The 21,864-nt window shown below is 58.9% G+C and overlaps 1 protein-coding gene across 2 annotated transcripts; it reads right to left on the bottom strand.

The window, feature by feature from the left end:
• Window positions 1–715: 715 nt before the first annotated feature.
• Window positions 716–20,934, bottom strand: STX1A (syntaxin 1A). 2 transcript variants are annotated; one of them, XM_064375660.1, is made up of 10 exons: window positions 20,862–20,934; window positions 9,746–9,823; window positions 9,321–9,420; window positions 6,558–6,632; window positions 5,777–5,850; window positions 5,575–5,683; window positions 5,010–5,083; window positions 4,087–4,224; window positions 2,210–2,320; window positions 716–1,966 (listed from the first exon to the last, which is right to left on the bottom strand). In XM_064375660.1, exons 1-10 carry the CDS (start codon window positions 20,889–20,891, stop codon window positions 1,889–1,891), a joined length of 867 nt encoding a protein of 288 aa, XP_064231730.1. In that variant the 5' UTR covers window positions 20,892–20,934; the 3' UTR covers window positions 716–1,888. The 2 variants fall into 2 exon arrangements, with proteins under 2 accessions (XP_064231730.1, XP_064231731.1); XM_064375661.1 differs by lacking the exon at window positions 716–1,966 and having other exon boundaries at window positions 2,210–2,394.
• Between the last annotated feature and the right edge of the window lie 930 nt (window positions 20,935–21,864).

The raw sequence follows: 21,864 nt of genomic DNA, 5'->3' as shown, positions 1-21,864 counted from the left end.
GCCTTGCCAGTCCAGCGACCCCAGCCTCACCTGTGGCACTGAGCTGCACAGTCAGTGCCAACTAGTCTAGCGCTTGGATGTCTTGGGCTGATCTCTTGTCCCATTGCTAGTGGTTGGAAACGGCTGGTCCTGCTCTGGGGTAGTGTGAGACCATCCAGCAGGCTGTGATAGAAGAGGTCTACTGCTTGCTTGAGCGTTTTGGGCCATGTGGGAAGAAGGGCAAGATCCATCCTGGGCGTTGCGGTACAGAAGTGGATCAGGGCTTCAGTGACTTAAGACACTTAGGAGTGGATGCGGGGGCCAGAGGGGCTGGGTGTCTGGGAGAGGGATGAGGCTTGGGGCATCAGGATCTAAGCCCCGCACTGGGGTCTCCTGCAGGTGTCAGATTCCAGGCCTTGAGCATGGCCTCTGGGCCTGTTTTCATGGACTAAGGCCTGGATGGTCTCCACTGCAAGGCCAGAGACAGGTCTGAGGAAGTTGAAGGCCCTGGGTGGGGTTGAGGCCAAGTTGGGACCCTTTGCTTCTGAGGCCTTCCTCTTAGAGCCACATCCATGCATCCTCAAGTTCTAAGACCGTGACACTGCAGATGGCAAGAAGTCCAGAGCAGCCAGGCCAGGCTCTGTGGTCCCAGCTCTGAGAGGCCAGCTTGGGCAATAGCAAGAACCCTCCTAGGGTTTCCCCCGAGAAGACCTGGGGAAAAAACCTAGAACGGAGGCCTGGTACAGATACAAATGTTTATTCTACATAAAAATTTCACAAAATGGGCAGCTGGTTGTACCAAGACCTTTGGTGAAGGGGTTCGGGGGAATCGCTGTTGAAGGCAACACGGACAGTGGTCACAGTCACTGGGCAGGAGTAAAGCTGAGGGAGGGCGGGGCACACGGACACAGCCCCATCCCCTGCTGCATGCACTCGCATGCATCTCCCTGCCTGTCCACAAGGGAGGGGGTCCTGGGGTGGGGGCACATTTCCCATGAGAAGCCCCAAGGTGGTGAGGAGGAAGAGATAGCCCTCCCCGGCTGGCTGCTGAATACTGCATCCCGGACACCTGACACCCACGTGGTACACTGATGGGGGACGGCAAGGGCAGGATGAGACTGCAGGCCTGAAATGACATCTGACTTCCCAGAGCGCAAGATAGCAGGGGCCACCATCCCAACATGCAACGCTGGCTCAAGGACCTGACTGCAGCCTGCTCTGCCTCCCTAGCTGCTGGGGTGGCTTCCAGAGGGACACCTTGGGTCAGGCCCAACCCAAGGGGTTGCTCCTGGGGCTGGAGGAATGTGGGAAGGGAAGCGGAGACCCCGGACCCGATGGACTTTGCCCCTCGGCAGGGGAGGGAGCCTGGAGCCACGGCAGCCTGAGCCTCCCTGGCAGTGATCAACAATTGAGGCTAGGAGCTGGGCTATCCCTCAGGGCCACCTCTCCCCTAACCTGAAAAGCAGCACCATGTGGCCAGCTGGTCCCCACCCCTCGGGGCTCTGCTTGGGACAGCTGGAGAGGCCAGAGGACAGGGAGGGTGAGTTGGAGGCAAGGTTAGGTCCCCAGGGAAGAGCGGACCCTTGGAGCCACTGAGTCACTAAAGGCAAGGAAGGGTGGCCTGTGTCACCCTGGCGGCCCTGCCTGGGTCTGCCCCTCACTGCGCACACTGCACCACGCCCCGCTGGCTGCCTCCCTCTGCCTCTTCCATACAGACACACTCACAGAGATCATGCACACAACACGGGGCGGGGATGGAGGACCCATGGCAGAGAAGGGAGCATGGGGGCTGGGAGGGAGGGTGCTCTGAGCCAGAGGCGGGGGTGGGGAGGGCAGCCCAGCCAGGCGGCAGCAGCCAGGGCCTCCTCAGAGTGGCCCACCCGGAGTGGAGTGGCAGTTTGGGTGGCTTCTAGGCGAAGATGCCCCCGACCGTGGAGGCGATGACGATGCCCAGGATCACACAGCAGATGATGATCATGATTTTCTTCTGCGTAGGGGGCAGGCAAGAGGGGCCTCAGACAGAGGTGGCGGCAGGTGGAGAGGGACTATGGCGAAGGCTGAGGCCTGGAGAGTTGGGGGGATCCAAGTGGGGGAAGGTGATGGCCTGGGAGGGGGCTGTCATGGGGAGCTCCCGAGAGTGGGAGGAGAGGTGGGATGGGGAGAGATGTGGGATGGTTGGGGATCCCTGATGAGTGCTGGGGTGTGGCTTGGGTAGGGCTGTGCTACTGACCCGGCGTGCCTTGCTCTGGTACTTGACGGCCTTCTTGGTGTCAGACACAGCCCTCTCCACATAGTCCACTGCGTGCTCCACATTGTACTCGATCCTGTCAATCATTTCCCCCTGCGGGGCCGGAAGTACCCCTCCTCAGGGTTGGGTCAGGGCTCGGGGCAGGACTTCAGGAAAGCATCCTGAGGCTAGAGAGAAAAAGGGGCATGAGGCGGACGGGGTACAGCTGCTCATATGGACCAGGCACCCTGGGCAGGCTATAGAGGGCCAGGCAGGCTCCCCAAGGCAGCTCCCACATCTCCCCACAGAGCAGCAATCCTGGGGGTGGAGCTGGCCATGCAGTCTCAGCCGAGGGTTGGGGACCATGCAGAGAACACTCAGCGGGGGACTGACCCCATGACAGGTGTTAGAGAGGTGGCCGTGCCAGGCAGAGGAAGGTGGGGGCAGGAGTGGGTGTGCTGGAGTCTGGGCTGCCCTGGCCATAGCTCCTGAGGTGACCACAGGTGAGCCTCCCCACGCCCCCATTGATCGTCAGGCATGATGGCTCCATCTAGCTGTCTGCCGTCTGGGGTCTTCAATCGTTAGGAACCCCCTTCCCAGCCCAACAGCCCTCTTAAGCCCTGTGATCTGGTCCCCTGCTGCCCCTAGAGGTCAATCTGACCGTTACCATGCCCCACAAAACTAGGGCGTGTCTCCCTCTCCAAGTCCATCCATCGCTTTCACTGGCATCCACGTCACCATGGTCTGTTTTTCACCAGATGGTGGCAGCAGCAGCCTCCTCACGGCCTCCCTACATCCTAACCAAGGTCACGTCACTCCTATACTTAAAACATTCCAACTTGGCCAGGTGCTGTGGCTCACATCTATGATCCCAGCACTTTGGGAGGCTCAGGTGGGAGGATCACTTTGAGCCCAGGAGTTTGAGACGAGCCTGGGCAACACAGCAAGATCCTGTGTTTTGCTAAAATAAAAAACAAACCTCTCAAACCCCCTCCAGTCTAGGAGAGACTGCAAATTCCCCAGCACTGCCTGCCAAGGCTCCGTCCACCTCGTCTCCGGCTTCATCTCAGCTCCGACCCCTCCTTGTGCCCTCGAGGCATGGACCTCCTTTTTCTGTTCCTGAAATAAGTCTGAGTCTTGCTGGGCTTGGGACCTTAGTGTTGCTGGGGCCAGCTCTTCATCTTCCCCTGGGAAGTCTTCACAGCTGGCTCCTTTTCACTCTTTTTTCACTGTCAGCTCAAATACCTCCTCCTGAGAGGCCTTCCTTGACCACTCACTGCAACCAGGGTGGCCACCCCATCACGGTTGTGGTGTTACTCCAAGTGTAACTGGATCTGTAGCGGCAGCGGTGTCACCCTTGAGCCTGTCAGAGAGGCACCTTCGGGGGCCTCCACCTCAACTGCCAGCCTCTGCGACAGGGACCTGGAAACCTACCATAAGCCCTCCAGGTGGCTCATTCAGGTGTGAGCCCCAGTGGAGAACCTTCCATTTGTTCTTAGGCAATCCTTTTGCCCAATAGGCATTCACTCCAGGAAGCAGGTCCCTCGGCTGTCCTGGTCACTGCTATGCCTTCAGTCCCTGGGGAAATGCCTGGCCCACAGTGACCCCATGAGGAAACAGTAGGGGAAGGAGAGACAGCGGGGTGTGGGGGGTGGGGCCATGCAGTGCCTGGGGTCCTTGAAGGCCAAGCAGAGCCATGCAGAAGACAAGGGCCTTCCTGGGGGCAGGGCCCTGGTGGCAGTTTCAACAGCGGGCGAGTGGTTACCTGAGAATTTGGTCCCTCCCCGGCAGGGCAGCGTGTTGGGCAGAAAGGGCGAGGTTAGGGTAGCCCCAGGTGCTGCTGTGGGCTGGAGTGGAGGACAGGGGGGCCCAGCGCTCACCTGGCTCTCCACAAGCATGGCCATGTCCATGAACATGTCATGCAGCTCACGGATGCTGTTCTCCAGCTTAATGATCTCACTGTGCCGCGTCTCAATCTCGCTCAGAGCCTGCTTCGAGATGCTGGAGTCCATGATGATCTGTGGGTGGGAGCAGGGGGCTGGGACCCAGAGGCCTGCTGAGGGGCAGGGCAGAGGGCCAAGGGCGAGGGTGGCTGGCATGGGCAGAGCTACTCCTGAAGGGGGCCCGAGGCTTCTTCCTGAGCCACTGTCCTCCCCGCCTTGCTATCTGGCTCTGCCACCTGCTAGCTGTTACCTAATTTCTCTGCGACTCAATCTCCTACTGGTAACCTGGGGCCAGTGACACTCTCCGCCTGTGCTGGCCAGAGAGCAAGTGCTCAGTGACAGTCCTTATCACCAGCGTTTTGCAGAGCCCAAGTTGACTGCCCCGTGGACCCAGGCCTAGAACCTTTTTTCTCTCATCCCTTCCCTGTCCCTTCCCCAACACTGAATGTGCTGCCTCTCCTCTCTCTTCTGGAACTCACAGCTCCAAACCTGCCTCGAACACCTGTGTGCCACCTCCTTCAGGGAGCATCCCTGCTCGGCTTCACGTGAACGCAGTGATGGCCAAATGTCCTCCAGGAGGGGAAAGGGCCCAAGGATAAGAGGAGGAGCCCTTGGCTGCTGGCGAAAGGAAGTGGATGCAATTGGGAGGCATTAGGAGACAGGGGTCTTGAGTCCACCTTTGCCACCGACATTTATGTGACCTCAGCCTGGTGTTTTCCCCTCTCTGGGACTCCTCCTTCCCTAAAACTTGCCTTACAAAGGGTCTGTGTCCAAATACTGTCCAGACCCAACACTAGGGGACATCATCGTGGGGAACATGGTGTGGGGGTCATGGCAGGAGGGGTGGGGCCCACACTCACACCAGAGGCAAAGATGGCGGGGTTCCCACTCTCCAGCATGTCCTCCAGCTCCTCACTGGTCGTGGTCCTGCCGGCTGCAAGCGAGCGGGGTCACACTGAGCCCAGCCCTCTCCAGGGAGCTCAGTAGCACCACTGGGCCCCGCCCCCTCCAGTCCCAGGCCCGGGCCCCCCCCAGCCGCAGCCTCGGGCCTCGCCCCCCCGCCCCTAACTTAGCAGCTACCTCCGGCCCCGCCCCTCGGGCCCCGAACTCAGCAGCAGCCTCGGGCCCAGCCCCTCCGGCCCTTAACTCAGCAGCTGCCTCGGGCCCCACCATCCAGGCTCCTAACTCAGCAGCAGCCTCGGCTCCGCCCCTCTAGTCCCTAACTCAGCAGCAGCCTCGGCCCCGCCCTTTCGGCCCCTAACTCAGTAGCTGCCTAGGGCCCCGCCCCTCTAGTCCCTAACTCAGCAGCAGCCTCGGCCCCGCCCCTTCAGCCCCTAACTCAGTAGCGGCCCCGCCCCTCCAGGCCCCTAACTCAGCCCAGCCTCGGGCCCCGCCCCCAAGCCCTGGGCCCCGCCCCCAGCTCACTGATCTCCAGTTGCCTCTGGATGCGGCCCTTGCAGCGCTCGCGGTAGTCGGACTGCGTGGCGTTGTACTCCGACATGACCTCCACAAACTTTCTGGATAGCGTGGAGTGCTGGGGGCCCGAGATGGAGGTACAGGTGTCAGGCCCTGCAGGGACCGACCCAGAAACTCAGGTGCCCGCCCACCCTAGACTCCTGGGCCGCACCTGTGTCTTCCGGATCCTCAGGTCAGCGGAGGAGCGGTTCAGGCCTTCCTCCTGCTCGATGGACTGCTCGATGCCTGCGGGCATAGGTGGCTGCTCAGTCACAACCAGGCCCCTTCACCCTCGACCCCGACCCGCACACCCAGCATCTATCCACCTCCTGACCCCCCCGGGGTGTGTGTGTGGCCTGTGGCTGGTGGGGTCAGTGCCAGGCACTGAGGGAGGAGGGGCCTACAAAGGCCCTTCCAGCTGTGACGCGGTGTGGTGTGTGCACGTGTGTAAATGCACACCTACTCCAAGCTCTGCATGTGCATGATGTCTGGTAGCTCTGGCCACCCTGTGCCTTGGTACCGCCCCCTTTCTGCTCAGAGAGGCTGGCTGTGTAGGAGGGGCCATGTCCACAGTGGGGAGAGCCAAGGGGGGGCCCTCCTGCAGGGCGTGGGGTGTGCGGGTCTGGGTTCACCCAGCATAAGGGGCTTCTGCATGAGACCAGGAAGTGCTGGCCACTTCTTTAACCCTTTTTAGCAGAAGTGAGGGGCAGTGCCCACCCAGAGTGGAGTACTCCCTCCACAAAGCCTCGGGCGGGTGTGTCCCTTGGCCCAGCCCAGAGCCTGGCACCAATGGGCCTTGCCAAGTAGCTGTTGAGTGAATGGGCACATGACACCACCCTCAGAAAGGAAAGCAAGATCCGGTGCACCCCCTCAAGGCGAGCAAAACCCCATGGGCTACCCAGAGGAAGCAGGCCTAGAATACCCCCCACCCACCCCAGACAAGCCTGACTCACTCTTTAACTTGGATCGGACTTTGTTCGCTGTCTTCTTTATGTCTGACATGAGTTCTTCCAGCTCCTCCTTTGTCTCTGGGGAGGTAGAAAGGGTGGGGGTAGACCCCCTAGGCTCCCCCAAGGACTGATGTTCAGTCTCAGCCTCCGGCACAGGGGACCCAATGAGGGGCTCTCGGCAGATCCCAGTTCTCCCCTGTTCCTCTGGCTAGGGCTCTGCCTGTCCCCCCCAATTCTGGACCAGGGCCACACCAGCTGCAGCTTCACCCTCTCTTGTGCTGTCTTCGGAGGAGCCTCCCTTCCTCCTTCGCCGGCGCCCCCACCCCCTGGAGATAACAGATGGGTCTAAATTTAAGGCAGAAATAATTGTGGAGCAGCTGGCGATGCTGGAGTTGGCGCAAGGAACAGGGACTTGATGCTTGTTGGAGTTGAAGGTGGGGGGTTCGGGCTCACCTGGTGTTACCTAATGGCTCAGGAGGGCACACAGCCCAGCCAGTGGGCTGACAGGGGACTAGGGGTGGCAGAAAGCCTCCCCCACCTCCCACTTCCTGAGTTGCAGGCTCAAACACTCTGGGTGGGGCAGACAGCTATTTCCACAAAGCTGTGCCTCCCTGGGTGCTATGTGCCCAGCAGGTGGAAGCAGACAAGAGGCGGATGGCCTGGGTGGACGCTGATGTGGGCCCTCAGGTTCAAAGAGGTGGGCACAGTCGGCCCTGGCCGTGGCAGGTAGCTGGGGCCCTGGTGAAGCTGGAGGAGGGTGGGTAGTGTTGTGTGGCCCTTGTTCCAGCTAGAACCATCTCCCTAAAGCTGGCAGAGGCCATGGGGGTGCCCAGCTCGCCCCCTCCCTGAGAGGAGCTGGCTGGAAAAATGGGGCAAGACAGCTGCCTCCCCTGGGGGTGCTCCTGGCAACACCTCAGTCTCAGGACACCCCCAGGACTCCGCCCTGGGAGAAGCCGGGACTGAGCTCCGGCTGTCACCTTCCCACCCGCCCCTCCGCCTGCCTCTGGGGCTGGGCTTTGTCCTAGAGGGACGGGGAGGGGTGCTGACAGAGGTCTATGAGGAAGGCCACGGATGGGGTCACCTCTCAAGTGGAATGCGATGGGGTGGAGCACAGAAGAGGGGGGTTCCGAGGCGCGGAGGAGGGCGCCTCATCCGTAGGAACAAAGGAAAACTCGGTTACCAGCTGCTCTGACGTCTCAGCCTCTTTTGCTCAGACCCAAAATAGCCCAGGCCGGATGGCAGCCCCGAGGAGGCAGAGCCTGCCTTGCCTGGGAGAGCCCCCCACTCACTGCCGTCTTTCCTCGAGACTTCTCCTTAAGTCTGCGCCGCCTGTGCCCTAGAACCCCCAACATGAGCCCCCTCCCCTTGGCGAGAGCCTGGGACTCCACCAGGTCTCAACTGCTCAGCTCATGGGTGGTGACTCAGAACCAGTCCCTGTGACTGTGCTTGGCACCGAGATGGGAGACGGTGCAGGAGGCGGCCTGCAGGAACCCGAGGTATGGAGCAGACAGCTCTGTTGCCCCACGCCCACCCCACCTGCCCGCAGTGACAAGCCCACTCCCCTGCTCTTTAGAGCCCTCTGTCCCCACCCCACAATCAGCCACCTCCTGACCCTGAGCAGGAGCAGCCCCACACAGGGACACACACATACAGTGACCCAGATACCTCCAGACGCACAGGGATCCGTCTCATGCTGCCATCCAACAAATCTCTCGGGCAAGGAGCGCAGCGTGGTGAGCCCTGGGCGTCCCTCTCTCCCTCCTGGCCTTACTGAGGCAATCCACCCTGCTCCCACCTGACCTATTTTGCCTTTCGAGGGCGGGGCACTGGCTTGATTGGTGTGACCTCGACCTCAGTTCATGCACTGTGGAAAGATTTACTCCAGGTTCTTGAAGATGCCCAAGTGGGCTTGGGGCTGAGAGGGCATGGATGGAGAGGCCGTGCTAGAGGTGAGAACATTTGAGCCCGGGCACCTGGGTGGCCACGGCCTTCCTCCCTCAAACACCTGACTGCTGCATCCCTGGGACTCCGGGTGAGCCCCCCTCCAGAGGAGGGGAACCAGGCAGGCCTGCACCTATGCCATCAGCCTGGCATCTCTCAGGAGAGTGACCAACATCACAACAGGAATGAGCGGGCCAGGTCAGGGGGACCCGTCTGGGGGCAGAGTGTAAGCCTGACCCACACAGGCTCCCAGCCCGGATGGAGAGGGGTGACTTCCTGGAGCCCTGAGAATGCCCGCCCCCGGGGTGCCACGTGGCCAGGGGCCAGGGCTGCCAGCTCTTTCCGGAAGCTCTGCCTGCTTGGCCAGCTTGCCCTCCCACAGCGCTGACGCCTCAGAGCTGCCATCTGCTCCCCTGGGAGTCGAGGGGAGGGGCGGGGCTGGGCTGAGAGGGTTCCTATTGATCACAGACAGCTCCCTCCTACCCTCCCTCGCTCCCAGAAGCCTAGGGCTGTAGCCAGCCTGGTTGCCTTAGAAAAAAGCCAGTTCACCTGGGAAGGGTGGGGCTGATTGCCTCTCTCACCACCCAAGTCTTCGTGGAGACCTGGTCTGGCTGGCCTGGGATGCTGGGTACTGACCCCCCAATTCCAGGCCGGGGACAGCAGCATTTCCCAAAGCTTCTCATGAAACCCTTCCGACCCTGGCCAGCCCAGGCACACCTAAGCCCACCAGCCATGAAGGCTGCTGAGGTCCTGTGAGGCCTCCCTGGCAGCAGCCCCTTCAGGAGACGTGTGAGGCCTGAAACCTGTCCCCGACCCCACACTCACTCTCATCGGGATTGGGGGAGGCCAGAATGGCGCTGTGCTTCCGCTTCACCTCCTCCACGTTCTCTGCGATCTTGTCAATGAAGCCTCGAATCTCCTCCACCTGCAGACCAAGGCTGGGTGGTCAGGAGGAGGAAATTGGGGGAGGAGGCTTCTGGGGCCCAGGGCTGGCCCAGAGTAGGGCTGCAGTCAGGGCTCAGGGACAGGACGGGCAGGCTTCAGGTGCCGGGGTGTGGGGGGTGTGTCCTTCCAGACCCAGACAAGGAGGAGTGCGATCCCAGATTTAGCTCTGCTCTGAGCTTCCATCTAACCACCCTCAAAATGGTTCATTCATTGGCACCCCAGAGCTGCTGAGCTGGATGCAGGTGTGTAAGAGGCCCCCCGAGGTCTGCCAGTGTGCGGGGCGGGTGGGGTGTGCTGGCTCCCACCTGCTCGAAGAACTCATCCATGAAGCGGTCTCGGTCCACGGTGACAGCGACATCGTCATCATCATCGCTGTCCTTGGCCTGTGCGGGGTTGTGTACACATGAACGGATGTGTGTATAGGACCCACCTGTACACAGGCAGGTGCCCAGGGTGCAGTGCTGGAGCCCCACCCCTCCCCCTCTCCCTGGAGGCCTCTGGGCAGGGACAAGAACAGGCCTGGCTGTGCCCTCCACTCAGCCACAGGATGACCTGGAGGACCACTGGGGGCTGGGCAGAAAGAGAGGAACCTTCCCTGGCACACTGGTGTCAAGGCCAAGACTCAGCCTCTGGGCCAGGGATTCCCTCCCTCGCCTATCCCCCCGCCCTCTCCGTGCAGCTGGGGAGGCAATCGAGCCTGGGGCCGGCCCCTCTGTCTGGGCCCTCTGGGTCCCCTAGGCCCTTGGGACAGCTGCCTGGAAAGAGCATTCTCTACTCTCCTGGCCAGTGGTTTATACACACGTGTGTGCGCACGCATGCACACACACCCCCACACCCCCACACACACTTTTTAGAGTGGAGGTCTTGCTGTGTCACCCAGGCTGGAGTGCAGGGGTGCAGTCACAGCTCACTGCAGCCTTGAACACCTGGGCCTAATTGATCCTCCCACCTCAGCCTCCCAAGTAGCTGGAATTATAGGTGTGCACAACCACACGTGGCCCCAGTGGTTTTAATTCAGGTGGAGCCCAGAGGTCCCAAGCTCCCTTTCCAGAGTGGGGCGTGTAATGAGAAGGAAGCCTGCCCACTCCGTCCCAGGCCTGGGCACCATTAAACCCCAGCCCAGATGTGGGATGGCTCAGAAGATCTCTTAAGAATCTCTTGTCCGTCTTTTTGTAAAACCATTTTTAAATTTAATTTTCATTTTTGTAGAGACGGTGGCTGGGGGGGGGTCTCACTATGTTGCCCAGGCTGGTCTTGAACTCCTGGCCTCAAGTGATCCTCCTGCCTCAGCCTTCCAGAGTGCTGGGATTATAGGTGTGAGCCACTACACCTGGCCTCCCTGTCAATCTTGACATTGGACCTCATTCTACCTCCTTCCAGCCCCAGACCTGGGCCCAGCAGGCATGAGGGGCCAGTCATGTTGCCACTTGGCTCGAGTCCTGCCTTAGGCCTCAGCCACAGGTACAGGCCCCACCCCACCGCCCAGGAGCCGCTGTACAAAAGCCACCCCCATCATGGGGAGAGGGTAATTATACTTCTGACTTGCCAGCATGCTGGACATGGTCATTACTGTCTACCTCACACCATGAGTCGGCCAGGGTCAGCCCATCCTGCTGGCAAGGCCAGCGTCTCTGCAGCCAAGGCAAGGCTATCCGGGGTGGCCATTCTGGGTCAGGGACTGACGTCTCTCAGCCTGGGGCTCAGGGCTTGTTCCCACCTCATTTTTTTTTTTTTTTGAAAGAGAGTCACTCTGTTGCCCAGGCTGGAGTGCAGTGTTATGATCTCGGCTCACTACAATCTCTGCCTCCTGGGTTCAAGCAATTCTCCTGCCTTAGCTTCCTGAGAGAGTAGCTGGGACTACAGGCCTGCGCCACCACGCCCGGCTAATTTTTGTATTTTTAGTAGAGATGGGATTGCACCATGTTGGCCAGGCTGGTCTCGAACTCCTGACCTCGTGATCTGCCCGCCTTGGCTTCCCAAGTGCTGGGACTATAGGCATGAGCCACCGCGCTCGGCCCTAATTTTTATATTTTTAGTAGAGATGGGGTTTCACCTTGTTGGCAGGCTGGTCTCGAACTCCTGATCTCAAGTGATCCACCTGCCTCGGCCTCCCAAAGTGCTGGGATTACAGGCATGAGCCACCTTGCCTGGTCTTGTTCCCACCTCATTTCTGACTGCCTCACAGGAGAGGCCACTGCCTGGCCCAGCACCGACTCCACCTTGGTGCTCTCTTGTCAGGATGGAGGCAGGTGAGGCTGAGGGGCTGAGAGTGAGGGGGCTCATCAGGCTGGGCCTCGACCCCTCTGGCTGTTTGCTCTTCTGTGCAATGGGGACAGTGACACCTGGCTGCACGGAGGGAGGGATGAGGAAGAGTGGGGAAGTAGGGCATGTTTGTTTGTTTGATTGATTGATTGATTGAGACAGGCTCTTGCTCTGTCGCCCAGACTGGAGTGCAGTGGCACAATCACAACTCACTGCAGCCTCGACCTCCCAGGCTCAAGATATCCTTTCCCCTCAGCCTCCCAAGCAGCTGGGACTGTAGGTGCATGCCACCACACCCAGCTAATTATTTTATTTTTTTTGTAGAGACAGGGTCCAACTGTGTTGCCCAGTCTGGTCTCGAACTCTTGGGCTCAAGTGATCTTCCCACCAAAGTGCTGGGAGTACAGGTGTGAGCCACCACGCCCAGCCTGAACATGTCCTGTGAGGGGCTGTGCCCCTGGGGCTCACAGCTCCAATCACACCAGCAAAGTGGGGGGACTCATTGGGAGAGGGGGTGGGTGGGAGCTTTGACAGTGGCGGCTCACAGGGGCCTCCTCTCTTCAAGGTATCACACCACCTCCCCAGCAGCTAAAATAAATCTTCGTTCCTGCTCCCACCAAGTGCCTGTGGCTGTCACCAGGTGGCACCCCTCCCCCACCAGGCCCCCTCACAAATCCAGGAGCCTTTTTCATGTTTTAGACTGTGACAGGCCCAGGAGTTGAGTCAGAGGAGCCCTCCCTAGGGAAACCGAGGCAGAGCACAGCCAGGAGGAGCCCAGTTCCTCCTCCTGGGCAGCCTGCCAGGTTAGGAAGGGGCCCCAGGAGTTCCTGCTGTTCCGCATCCTGCCCTCTCTTCCCTGGCGCTCAGAGGATGAAGGTAGATGACAAAGGGTGGAAGGAGTTTGCCAGCTCCTTTCCTGTGGCCAGAGACAAGAGTTACTGCCAGCCCCACCAAACCCCTGTCCTGCCCTCAGAGACCCCTGGCATCTGGCTGGTGCCTCTCTTGACCTCAGCTTGCCCATCTGTGTAGTGGGGGCGTATCTTCTCCAGGCATCTGGACAGCTCTGACTTGCTACCTCCCAAAAGGCTGAAGACTGAACGAGGAAGCTTCTCTGACAGAAGGGCTGGCAGGAGAGATGCCCACACCCTCCTCTGGCCCCTTCGTCTATGGGGGTAGGGTCTGATGGGGGCACCCAGGTCAGGTCTACCCTGGAGGTGGCACTGAGATTGGCCCCTAAGCCAGCTGGAGGGCTGAGGGCCTGACCTCTCAGCCAGGGTCAAACCAGCCACGGCTCCAAGCATAACCTAGAGGGGACGGGCCAAGGGGACCCTTCCTCCCCAGGTCTCCTCCTTCTTCGTTCTTGGGAATTTTCATCCCCAGCTTTGCTCTTTATCCCGCTGCCCTAGCCTGGGATCAGACCCCGCCACACCACACCTACAACCGGTTCCTGGCCCTATAATCCCCCCTCTGTCCCCCAAGCTTCCCCCAGGCACATCCCTCTGCCCGGGATTCTGATTCCACAAAGGTGACAGTCCTCTCTTCCTCATATGCCACCTCCTTCCAGAAGCCTCCCTGTACCCCCAAATCAGTATCTTCTACCTCGTTCTTCCACACACTATTCACATTCCTATTGGAGCCATGGCCAAAGCCTCTCAGGCTCTAAGGGACCTGAAAAATCCCCTTGGCTTTAGCTTCAAGCCTCAGCTTACATACCTCCTGTGACGGTGAGCTCACTAGCTTTCCCAAACAGCCCGGCCCATCTCCGGCAGCCCCAACTGTTACAGTCCTTCTCTTTCCTGTGGTTTGGTTCCAGGCCATAAAGAACTTGTGGGTGCCCTCTCCCTGGGGTGCCCCTGCTATAGATCTGAAGGCGGCAGGCATCCACAGCCTCCCTAGATTTTTCTTCTCAAGTTAAGTATTCCTTCCTTTTCACATCCTTCCCAGGGACCCCTGCCCAAGACTTGTTGGACTGTGCTTCAGTCTCCTACAGTATAGCACACAAACTGAATCTGCTGCTGACTGTGGTCTGGCCAATGCCAAAGAGCTGGCCCATCCCCTCCCTCTTTCTATATGGTCTAACCTCTATTACTACAGCCAGAGGTCAGATAAGTGATCACGTAGCACTTCCTGTCAAGGAAAGCCCCAAGCCCTTCCCAACCACTGTCTGTGGAGTGGATTTGGGGTTCAAGTGAAGGACCTTTTTTCTGTTTCATTTCTTCATTTGTTCTGATGCTTGTTTCCGATTGTGGGATTCTGATGGCTCCCAACTCTGTTGTCCCCTGCACCCTCATCCACATCCAAGCCAGAGCCCGGTGGCAACATTCTAGAGATGTCCTCCAGATTAACTCAGACATGTAATCGGCTCTCGCTGGGCGAGGTGGCTCACACCTGTAATCTCAGCACTTTGGGAGGCTGAGGCAGGTGGATCACCTGAGGTGAGGGGTTCGGGACTAGCCTGGCCAATATAATAATATTTTTAGTCTCTACTAAAAATACAAAAATTAGCCGGGCGTGAGTGGTGCCTGCCTGTAATCCTAGCTATTCGGGAGGCTGAGGCAGGAGAATCGCTTGAATCTGGGAGGCAGAGATTGCAGTGAGCTGAGATCATGCCACTGCACTCCAGCCTGGATGACAGAGTGAGACGCCGTCTCTAAATAAATACATAAATGAAAAGTAATCAGTTCTCATTGGACCCAGAATAAACTGACAAGGACGTGGGATGGCAGAGCCCCATTGCCACCCTCACCTCCTCTATTTCCCAGCCCAGATGCACTCTTGACCAAAATGGAACTAGGTAACATGGCTAGCCTGGCATGCTGTCTTCCTGATGTGTTGGGCTGGCCTGGGTGGGCATTGTATGCATAAAGTGGCCGGGCATGATGGCTCATGCCAGTAATCCCAGCACTTTGGGAGGCTGAGGTGGGAGGATCACTTGAGTCCAGAAGTTTGAGACCAGCCAGGGCAACATAGCAAGACGCCGTCTCTACCAAAAAAATAGCAAAATTAGCTGGGTGTGGTGGCATGCCTCTCCAATTACAGCTACTCAGGAGGCTGGAGTGGGAGGATTGCTTGAGCCGTCGAGATCGAGGCTGCAGTGAGCTATGATTGTGCCATTGCACTCCACCATAGGTGACAGAGCAAGACCCTGTCTCAAAAAAACAAAAGTAAACACCCAGATTTCTATGGAATAATTAGGGCCCAGCTCCCTTGGGAGTCTACCAAGGCTTTCTGAGCGGCAGTCACAGCTCTGGAGAGGGGCTGGATTGCAGTTGGGGACTTGGAACCCTTTGGTGTGCAGGTGGCAGCTGGAACTGTGGGGCGCAAACGCAAAGGCCCAAATGTCTTATGGGCGGATGTGCCCAGATATCATACGGGCACCTTGCCTGCCTCCTGGCCAAAACCAGGCTCCACTTCTTCCTCCGGAGCCCCCTTCTCTGAACTGCCCACCCCAAGGTGCTCCAGGGTTCCCAAGCCAGAAACCTAGGGCATCTGCCATCTTCCTCCTCTTCTCTCATCCAACCAGCATCCAATTTGTCCTGGAACTTTTTTCTTATTTATCTATTTATTTTTGAGACAGAGTCTTGCTCTGTCACCCAGGCCGGAGTGCAGTGGCACGCGATCTCAGCTCACTGCAACTCCCAGGTTCAGTTCAAGTGATTCTCCTGCCTCCGCCTCCCGAGTAGCTGGAATTACAGGTGCCCGCCACCACGCCTGGCTAATTTTTGTATTTTTAGTAGAGACGAGATTTTGCCGTGTTGGCCAGGCTGGTCTTGAATTCCTGACCTCAGGTGATCCACCTGCCTCGGCCTCCCAAAGTGCTGCATGAGCCACCACACGTGGCCCTTATATTTTTTAGAGACAGGATCTCGTTTTTGTTGTCCAAACTGGAGTCTAGTGGCAACATCATAGCTCACTACAACCTTCACCTCCCAGGCTCAAGCGATCCTCCAGCCTCAGAGTAGCTGGGACTGCAGGCACCTGCCACCACACCTGGCTAATTTTAAATTTTTGTAGAGATGGTGGTCTCACTATGTTGCTCAGGCTAGTCTCAAACTCCTGGGCTCAAGCAGTCTTCCTGACTCAGCCTCCCAAGTAGTCGGGACTACAGGCGTGAACCCCCAAGCCCAGCTAACATCCTGGTGTTTTATTGTGCCGCATTCAGTGGTTCTCAAAGCTGGCCAAGTACCAGAATCCTTATGGGGAAATTTAAAAAAACCCGGCTTCCAGGGATCCACCCCAAAGAGATGGAATCAGAATTTATAGGGGTGGCTGGGTGCAGTGGCTCATGCCTGTAATCCCAGCACTTTGGGAGGCTGAAGCAGGCATATCACAAGATCAGGAGTTCAAGACCAGCTTGCCCAATATGGTGAAACCTGTCTCTACTAACAATACAAAAAATTAGCCAGGCATGGTGGCAGGTGCCTGTAATCCCAGCTACTCAGGAGGCTGAGGCAGGAGAATAGCTTGAACCCGGGAGGCAGAGGTTACAGTGAGCTGAGATCATGCCACTGCACTCCAGCCTGGGTGACAGAGAAAGACTGTCTCGAAAAAAAAAAAAATTAGCCGGGCATGGTGGTGTGCACGTGTAATCCCAGCTACTCAGGAGGGTGAGGCAGGAGAATCACTTGAACCCAGGAGGCAGAGGTTACAGTGAGCCGAGATCGTGCCACTGCACTCCAGCCTGGGCAACAGAGCAAGACTCCATCTCAAAATAATAAAAAATTTTAAAAAATCACCACCTCCAACCAGGAATGAAAGTTGGGAGGGCCAGGAGGGAGTGCTTGCCTACCTCCCTACCATGGAGTGCTAGGAAGAGCAGACCCTGGTGGAAGCACAGTGTGCCGGATGTCCTGGGCTTCCCCTGGCGGAGGCGGGGCATCCCTGGTGGTCTCTCCTAGCAGAGACTCCCAGATTCCAGGACACCTTCCTGGATGCAACTGTCTGACTCCTCCAAGCGGAGCAGAGGCCAGGCAGCCTCCAGGCCTGTCCCAGGGGAGGGAATCAGGCTGGCAACATTGATTCATCACTGCTGAGCACAGTGGCTGTTGTCTGCCTTGAGGGCTATTTTTTTCCCTTCTTCTTTTAAGTGACTAATCAAAGTCAATATCACTAGTGTAGAGAGGCCTGGAGCTGAGTCAGGGGTGTGCAAGAGGCCAAGCTGGGTCTCCAGGAAAGAGGGCTGTGCAATCCGAGCCTCCTCACCCTGTCCCCACCCTCCGGGTCTGTGGACACCAGGTCCCTGCCCTGCAGAGCCTTCCCCTTCACAGGGCCCCAGCGCAGCTCAGGGAAGCAGCTTCAGGCCGTGGAAAGGGGCCAGGCTCTGCCCCTACATGCTGCGTGACCTCGGAAAAATACCTGGCCCTTTCCGGACCTGTGTTCTGATCTGTAAGATAGGAGGCTGGACTAGATGGTCCAGCCTCTGTAAGATATCTGTAAGATAGGAGGCCGTTCCATCTGCATCCCAGATGAAAATGTGCCCAAATGCATCGCTCATGCTGGGAAAGCTCCGGGAGGTAATGGGAGGAAGGATGGGGGGAGCCCTGTCCAGCCTCTGTTCTTACACCCTCGTGCCTGCTACTCTTCGAGGTGGGTAACACTGGCTCCGTGCTGCAGATGAGGAAGTGAGCAGAGGGAGATTCAGGATGAACCTGCCCAGTGTTGCCTCCCAACCACCAGACTCTTCCCAGCAACAGGAGAGAGAAGGGGAACTGGTAGGCAAAGCAGGGCACTGGGTCTCCTCATCCAGGCCTGCCTTTGCTGCTCCGGTGAGTTAGGCCCCAGTCTAGACCTCAAGGCACTTCAGGGGGCCCCAGACACCAGCAGTCAGGACCACCTGCTATTCTCTCCTGGTTGGTCATTCCAATCTCTCTGCTGTCACTAAGCTGTGCCCTCTTTTGGATCACTCTCCTCCTATTCAAATCCTGCTCCTGGGCTATCCCAGGGTCTCTTCTTCTAGGAAGCCTTCCAGGATTATGCTGCTCCAACTCTCCCTCCTTGCTACGTCCTCAGCCTCCTGCAACAGGCCCCATGCATCTGTCCCCCATAGCCTGGCACGCAGACAACAAGCACTGTTCTGGGCCTAGGGAGGGATAGGTCAGCTCTGCAAAGTCCCCAGGAAGAGAATCAGGGAGTCTCTGAGTTGAGGGGAGGAGGCAGCTCATGCCAGGGTGGGGGTCCCTGGCTGTGTGACCCTGGCCCTGGGGTTGGTCTCTTTTGCTACCTGTACCCTGAGAGTGGCCTTTCTGATCTCTGAGGGCCTGTAACAGTGTTGAGGCCTCGTAGCTAGTCCCCAGTGACCCCCTTCGCTCCCCATCTGCAGAGGGAGAGGTGGGAGCTGGAGAAGGATGGAGGGCTGGGCCGGGCCTGCAGCGTGAGGAAACGCGCCAGCTCCTTCCCCAAGTGTGACTTTTATAAATAAGCTCCCTTCGCCTCCTTCCAAATGTGGTGGCGTTGGGTGGGGGAGAAGGAGAAAGAAGGAGGAGGAGGAGGAAGAGGGAGGGAGGGAGGGAGGGCTGGGAGCAGTGCACAGCCGCTGTCCCCAGCACCATCTCTGTCCAGCCGAGCCCAGCCCAGTCCAGCCCAGTCCAGCCCAGTCCAGCCCAGTCCAGCTCAGCCAGTGCCAGCTTCTTCCTGGGGATTCTGTGCTGAAAATTCTGACTCCTGGGGTTTCAGGCCTCCTGAAAAAGTGCATCTGGAGCCAGGAAACCCGTGGCCCCCCATCTCATCCTGAGAAATGGGATTCTAGGTTTTCCTGTCCCCATTTCACAGATGGGAACCCCAGGTCCAGAGGGAAAGCAGCTTGTGGGAATGGTGGTCCCACCAAGACTGACTGTCCCACCCCACCCCACATGGGCTCCTGCCAGCCACCCTCCAGGCTGCTAGAAACCCCTCCCTGGGCAGGGCCACCCAGCAATGGGTACAGACTCCCTGGGCTCTGAATGCCTTGTGTGGGGAGGGTGGGGGTGTCTGGAGCGGAAGCCTCAGACCATTCAAAGCAAAGCCTGCCTTCACCATCTAATCAGGGGGCGAGGAGGTAGTAACAGAGGCAGACAACACAGCAAAAAGATCTGGGTTCGGCCGGGCGCGGTGGCTCATGCCTGTCATCCCAGCACTTAGGGAGGCCAAGGCAGGCAGATCACGAGGTCAGGAGTTCGAGACCAGCCTGAACAACATGGTGAAACCCTGTCTCTGCTAAAAATACAAATAATTAGCCAGGAGTGGTGGGCGCCTGTCATCCCAGCTACTAGGGAGGTTAGGCAGAAGAACTGCTTGAACCTGGGAGGTGGAGGTTGCAGTGAGCCGAGATCGTGCCACTGCACTCCAGCCTGGGTGACAGAGGGAGACTCTGTCTCAAAAAAAAAAAAAAAAAAAAAAAGTCAAGAAAAGATGCTTCACAAAAAACGCTTCACAACCCCAGCTCCACTGGGGGTCCTCCAGTGTCAGCCAGGCCTGCGTCTGACTATCTTCAGGGACGAGGCAAAGCCCTTTTCTACTACCCTTCCCTCTAGCAGGCAAGCCACATCTGTGCCTCAGTTTCCCCTTCAGCTAGGGGGATGAAGGCTGATACACCAGAGGCTGTTACCCAACATCCACGTTGCCGCTGACCACTTGGTTCGCACACACATACTCAGGAAACCTACCAGGCGCCCAAACATCAGCAAATACACCACACAGCCATCCATCACCAGGAAAACACTCGTTCTGACTCGATGGGGCTCAGGAAACTTGAGGGCAACCACAGGGGCCGCAGGGGAAGTGTTTAGAGCCCATATGTGACTTGAGGGACCATCTTCTTCCTTTGAAACCTCATGGGGTTTACCCCGGGGGCCGGGCGCTCAGCCAGGAATGACAGATCTGGAGGCAAAGTGGAGGCTGCGGTGCCAGAGCAAGTGGGGGAGAGGAAGGCAGGAGAGCCCAGGTCCGGCTCCAGGATGCCCAGGAGACAAGATTGACATAATGGGGCAGACAGGCTTCAACTCAGGGAGGCTCTGGGTGGAGAAGACAAGCCATGTAGTCAAATGCCCAGAGGACACTTGACATTTTCCATAGGAGGGAACCTTAGGTTTTTGGTTCCTAGCCCAGGTGGAGGGTGGGGGGGGGGGGATGTCCCAGGGATCAGTAGGCAGGGCTGCCAGCCAGGTGACCAGCCAGGGCACAAGATGACCAGATGAGAATTAATCTACTCTTGAGCTCTGATCCCCCAACAACACACCCAGGGAGACTTCATTTCCTTCACCGTCCCCTACTCCCGGTCACCATCCTCCTGGGCTCCTCATCCCTAAGGGCAGAGGCCAGGGAAAGGGGACCCAGGCAGGCTGCAGGGGTCTCTGGGCTGGGAAGGGCTGGGCTCTGACTCAGAATGTTTGTGCATCCTCCCACTCCCCTAAAACCCCGCCCCAGGAGCCACACCCCAGCGGCTCCTGAGATACAGGTGGAAAAATAGATCCAACTCGTAGGGAAGGCTGAAGGGTCTGGAAACGCCAGCCAAGGCTTCCCGGAAGCCCGAAGGTGGACAGGTGGACCGGGGGTGGGTGTGACCCCTCCCAGACCTGGGGCGGGCAGCGGATCCCTACTGTGACCAGCGGAGGGGGAGCCACAGGTGATGGGAGCCACAGGTGACAGGGACGGCGCCCAGGAGGCCGCCCCCACCCGACGGCCGGGTTTCCGCAGCGCGCCCCGCAGCGGGGCCCGCCCCCAGCCCATTGAGGTCCCCTGGTCTGTCCACACCGAGGGGGTTTCCACCGTGGTCCGTTGTCTGTCTACACTGAGCGGGGTCGGGAGGTCAGCGATTAGGGACAGTGCGGGGGGTGCCAGAGACAGGGTCTGTTCTGCGAGAGGGGGAAGAGGTCCCGCCACCAGAACCCTATCATTACCCTCCGAACCCCCCAAATCAAGGGGACCCCGAAAAGTTTATCTAGGACCCCGGACTCCAGCCTCCCGTCCGCGTGTCAGCGCGGTCGAGCTCACGCAAGCCCGTGACCCCGAGTGGGTCTGAGGGGCGGAACCCGGAGGAGGGTCGGGGTCCCCGGCTCGCCCCGGTGCCTCCAGCCCCGGCTAGGGACTCAGGAGCGGCCGCTCTCCGGGCTGCGGGGGCCGGGCGGGGAGTGTCCGGGGCGTTGGCACGGGCAGCGGGCGGCCGCGCGCGGGGGCCGGACTCACCGTGCGGAGCTCCTGGGTTCGGTCCTTCATGCTCCCGGGAGTGGCAGCGGCTCCAGCCGCAGCCTTGTGAGCCCCGCATGCGCGACGGCCGCCCCGCGGCTGCGCAGCGCCAGCCCGGCCCCGCCCCGGCCCCCGGGACCCCGGCCCCGCCCCTCCCCGCCCTAGCCCCACCCCTCCGCGCCCGGGCCCCGCCCAGACCCCGCCCCGCCCCCGCCGCGCCCCGCACAAGCATCCCCTAGGGGGTGGAAGCCCTGGATCTCATCCTAGACGTTCCGCGCGTGATCGCTCCCTGGGATGGGTCCTGCTGCCTCCTCTGCCCCAGCCCCGTCTCAGTTTTTATGTATTATTTTTGGAGACAGGGTTTCGCTCTGTCGCCCAGGCTGGAGTGCAGTGGCGTAATCATAGCTCACTGCAGCCTTGAGCTCCTGGGCTCAGGTGATCCTCCCGCCTCAGCCTCCGAGGTGGCTGGGGCTACAGGTGCTCGCCACTACTCCTTAATAATCTTCAAATATTTTGTAGAGACAGGGTCTTGCTATGGTACTCAGGCTGATCTCGAACTCCTGCCCTCAAGAGATCCTCCCTCCTCCCAAAGCTCTGGGATTACAGGCGTGAGCCACCGTGCCTGGCTTTCAGCCTCCTCCTGGCCCAGCCGCTCAGCATCCCTGTCCCGGAATCCGGTCCTCATCCCCAGATCCCTTCATTTCCCCAGGATTTGCTGGAGGTTGTTAACTATCTGCTCTTGGGACCTCCAGAACTCCCTTCTGTCCCCCCAGGCAAAAACCTCCCGGAGAGTTTCAGCCTGGGAGCCTCTACCCTTCCCCCTTGCTTCCATCATCCAATTGGGACTCAGGAACTGGCCCTTTCTTTCCCCAGGATTTCTCAGTTCACAGCTCTGATGCTGGGTGACCCGCCCCTTTTTCCTGCAGGATTCAAGAACTTCTCTTTCTTTCTTTCTTATTTATTTATTTAGAGATGGAGTTTCACTCTTGTTACCCAGGCTGAA

This window comes from Aotus nancymaae, unplaced genomic scaffold, assembly GCF_030222135.1.
Source record: "Aotus nancymaae isolate 86718 unplaced genomic scaffold, 86718_ANA_hifiasm-v0.15.2.pri h1tg000012l, whole genome shotgun sequence".
Classification (NCBI taxonomy): Eukaryota; Metazoa; Chordata; class Mammalia; order Primates; family Aotidae; genus Aotus; species Aotus nancymaae.
The sequence above is the reverse complement of the archived record's forward strand: the minus strand, read 5'-3'. Positions and strand labels throughout refer to the sequence as shown.

Bases quoted from the DNA above. Each gene is read 5' to 3' on its own strand.
- STX1A (XM_064375660.1), bottom strand. From the start codon at position 20,891: ATGAAGGACCGAACCCAGGAGCTCCGCACG. The intron at 4,225-5,009 runs GTGAGTGTGGGC...TCCCACCCACAG, and splicing joins CCGCCATCTTTGCCTCTGGT to ATCATCATGGACTCCAGCAT. The intron at 1,967-2,209 runs GTCAGTAGCACA...CCCCCTACGCAG, and splicing joins ACCAGAGCAAGGCACGCCGG to AAGAAAATCATGATCATCAT.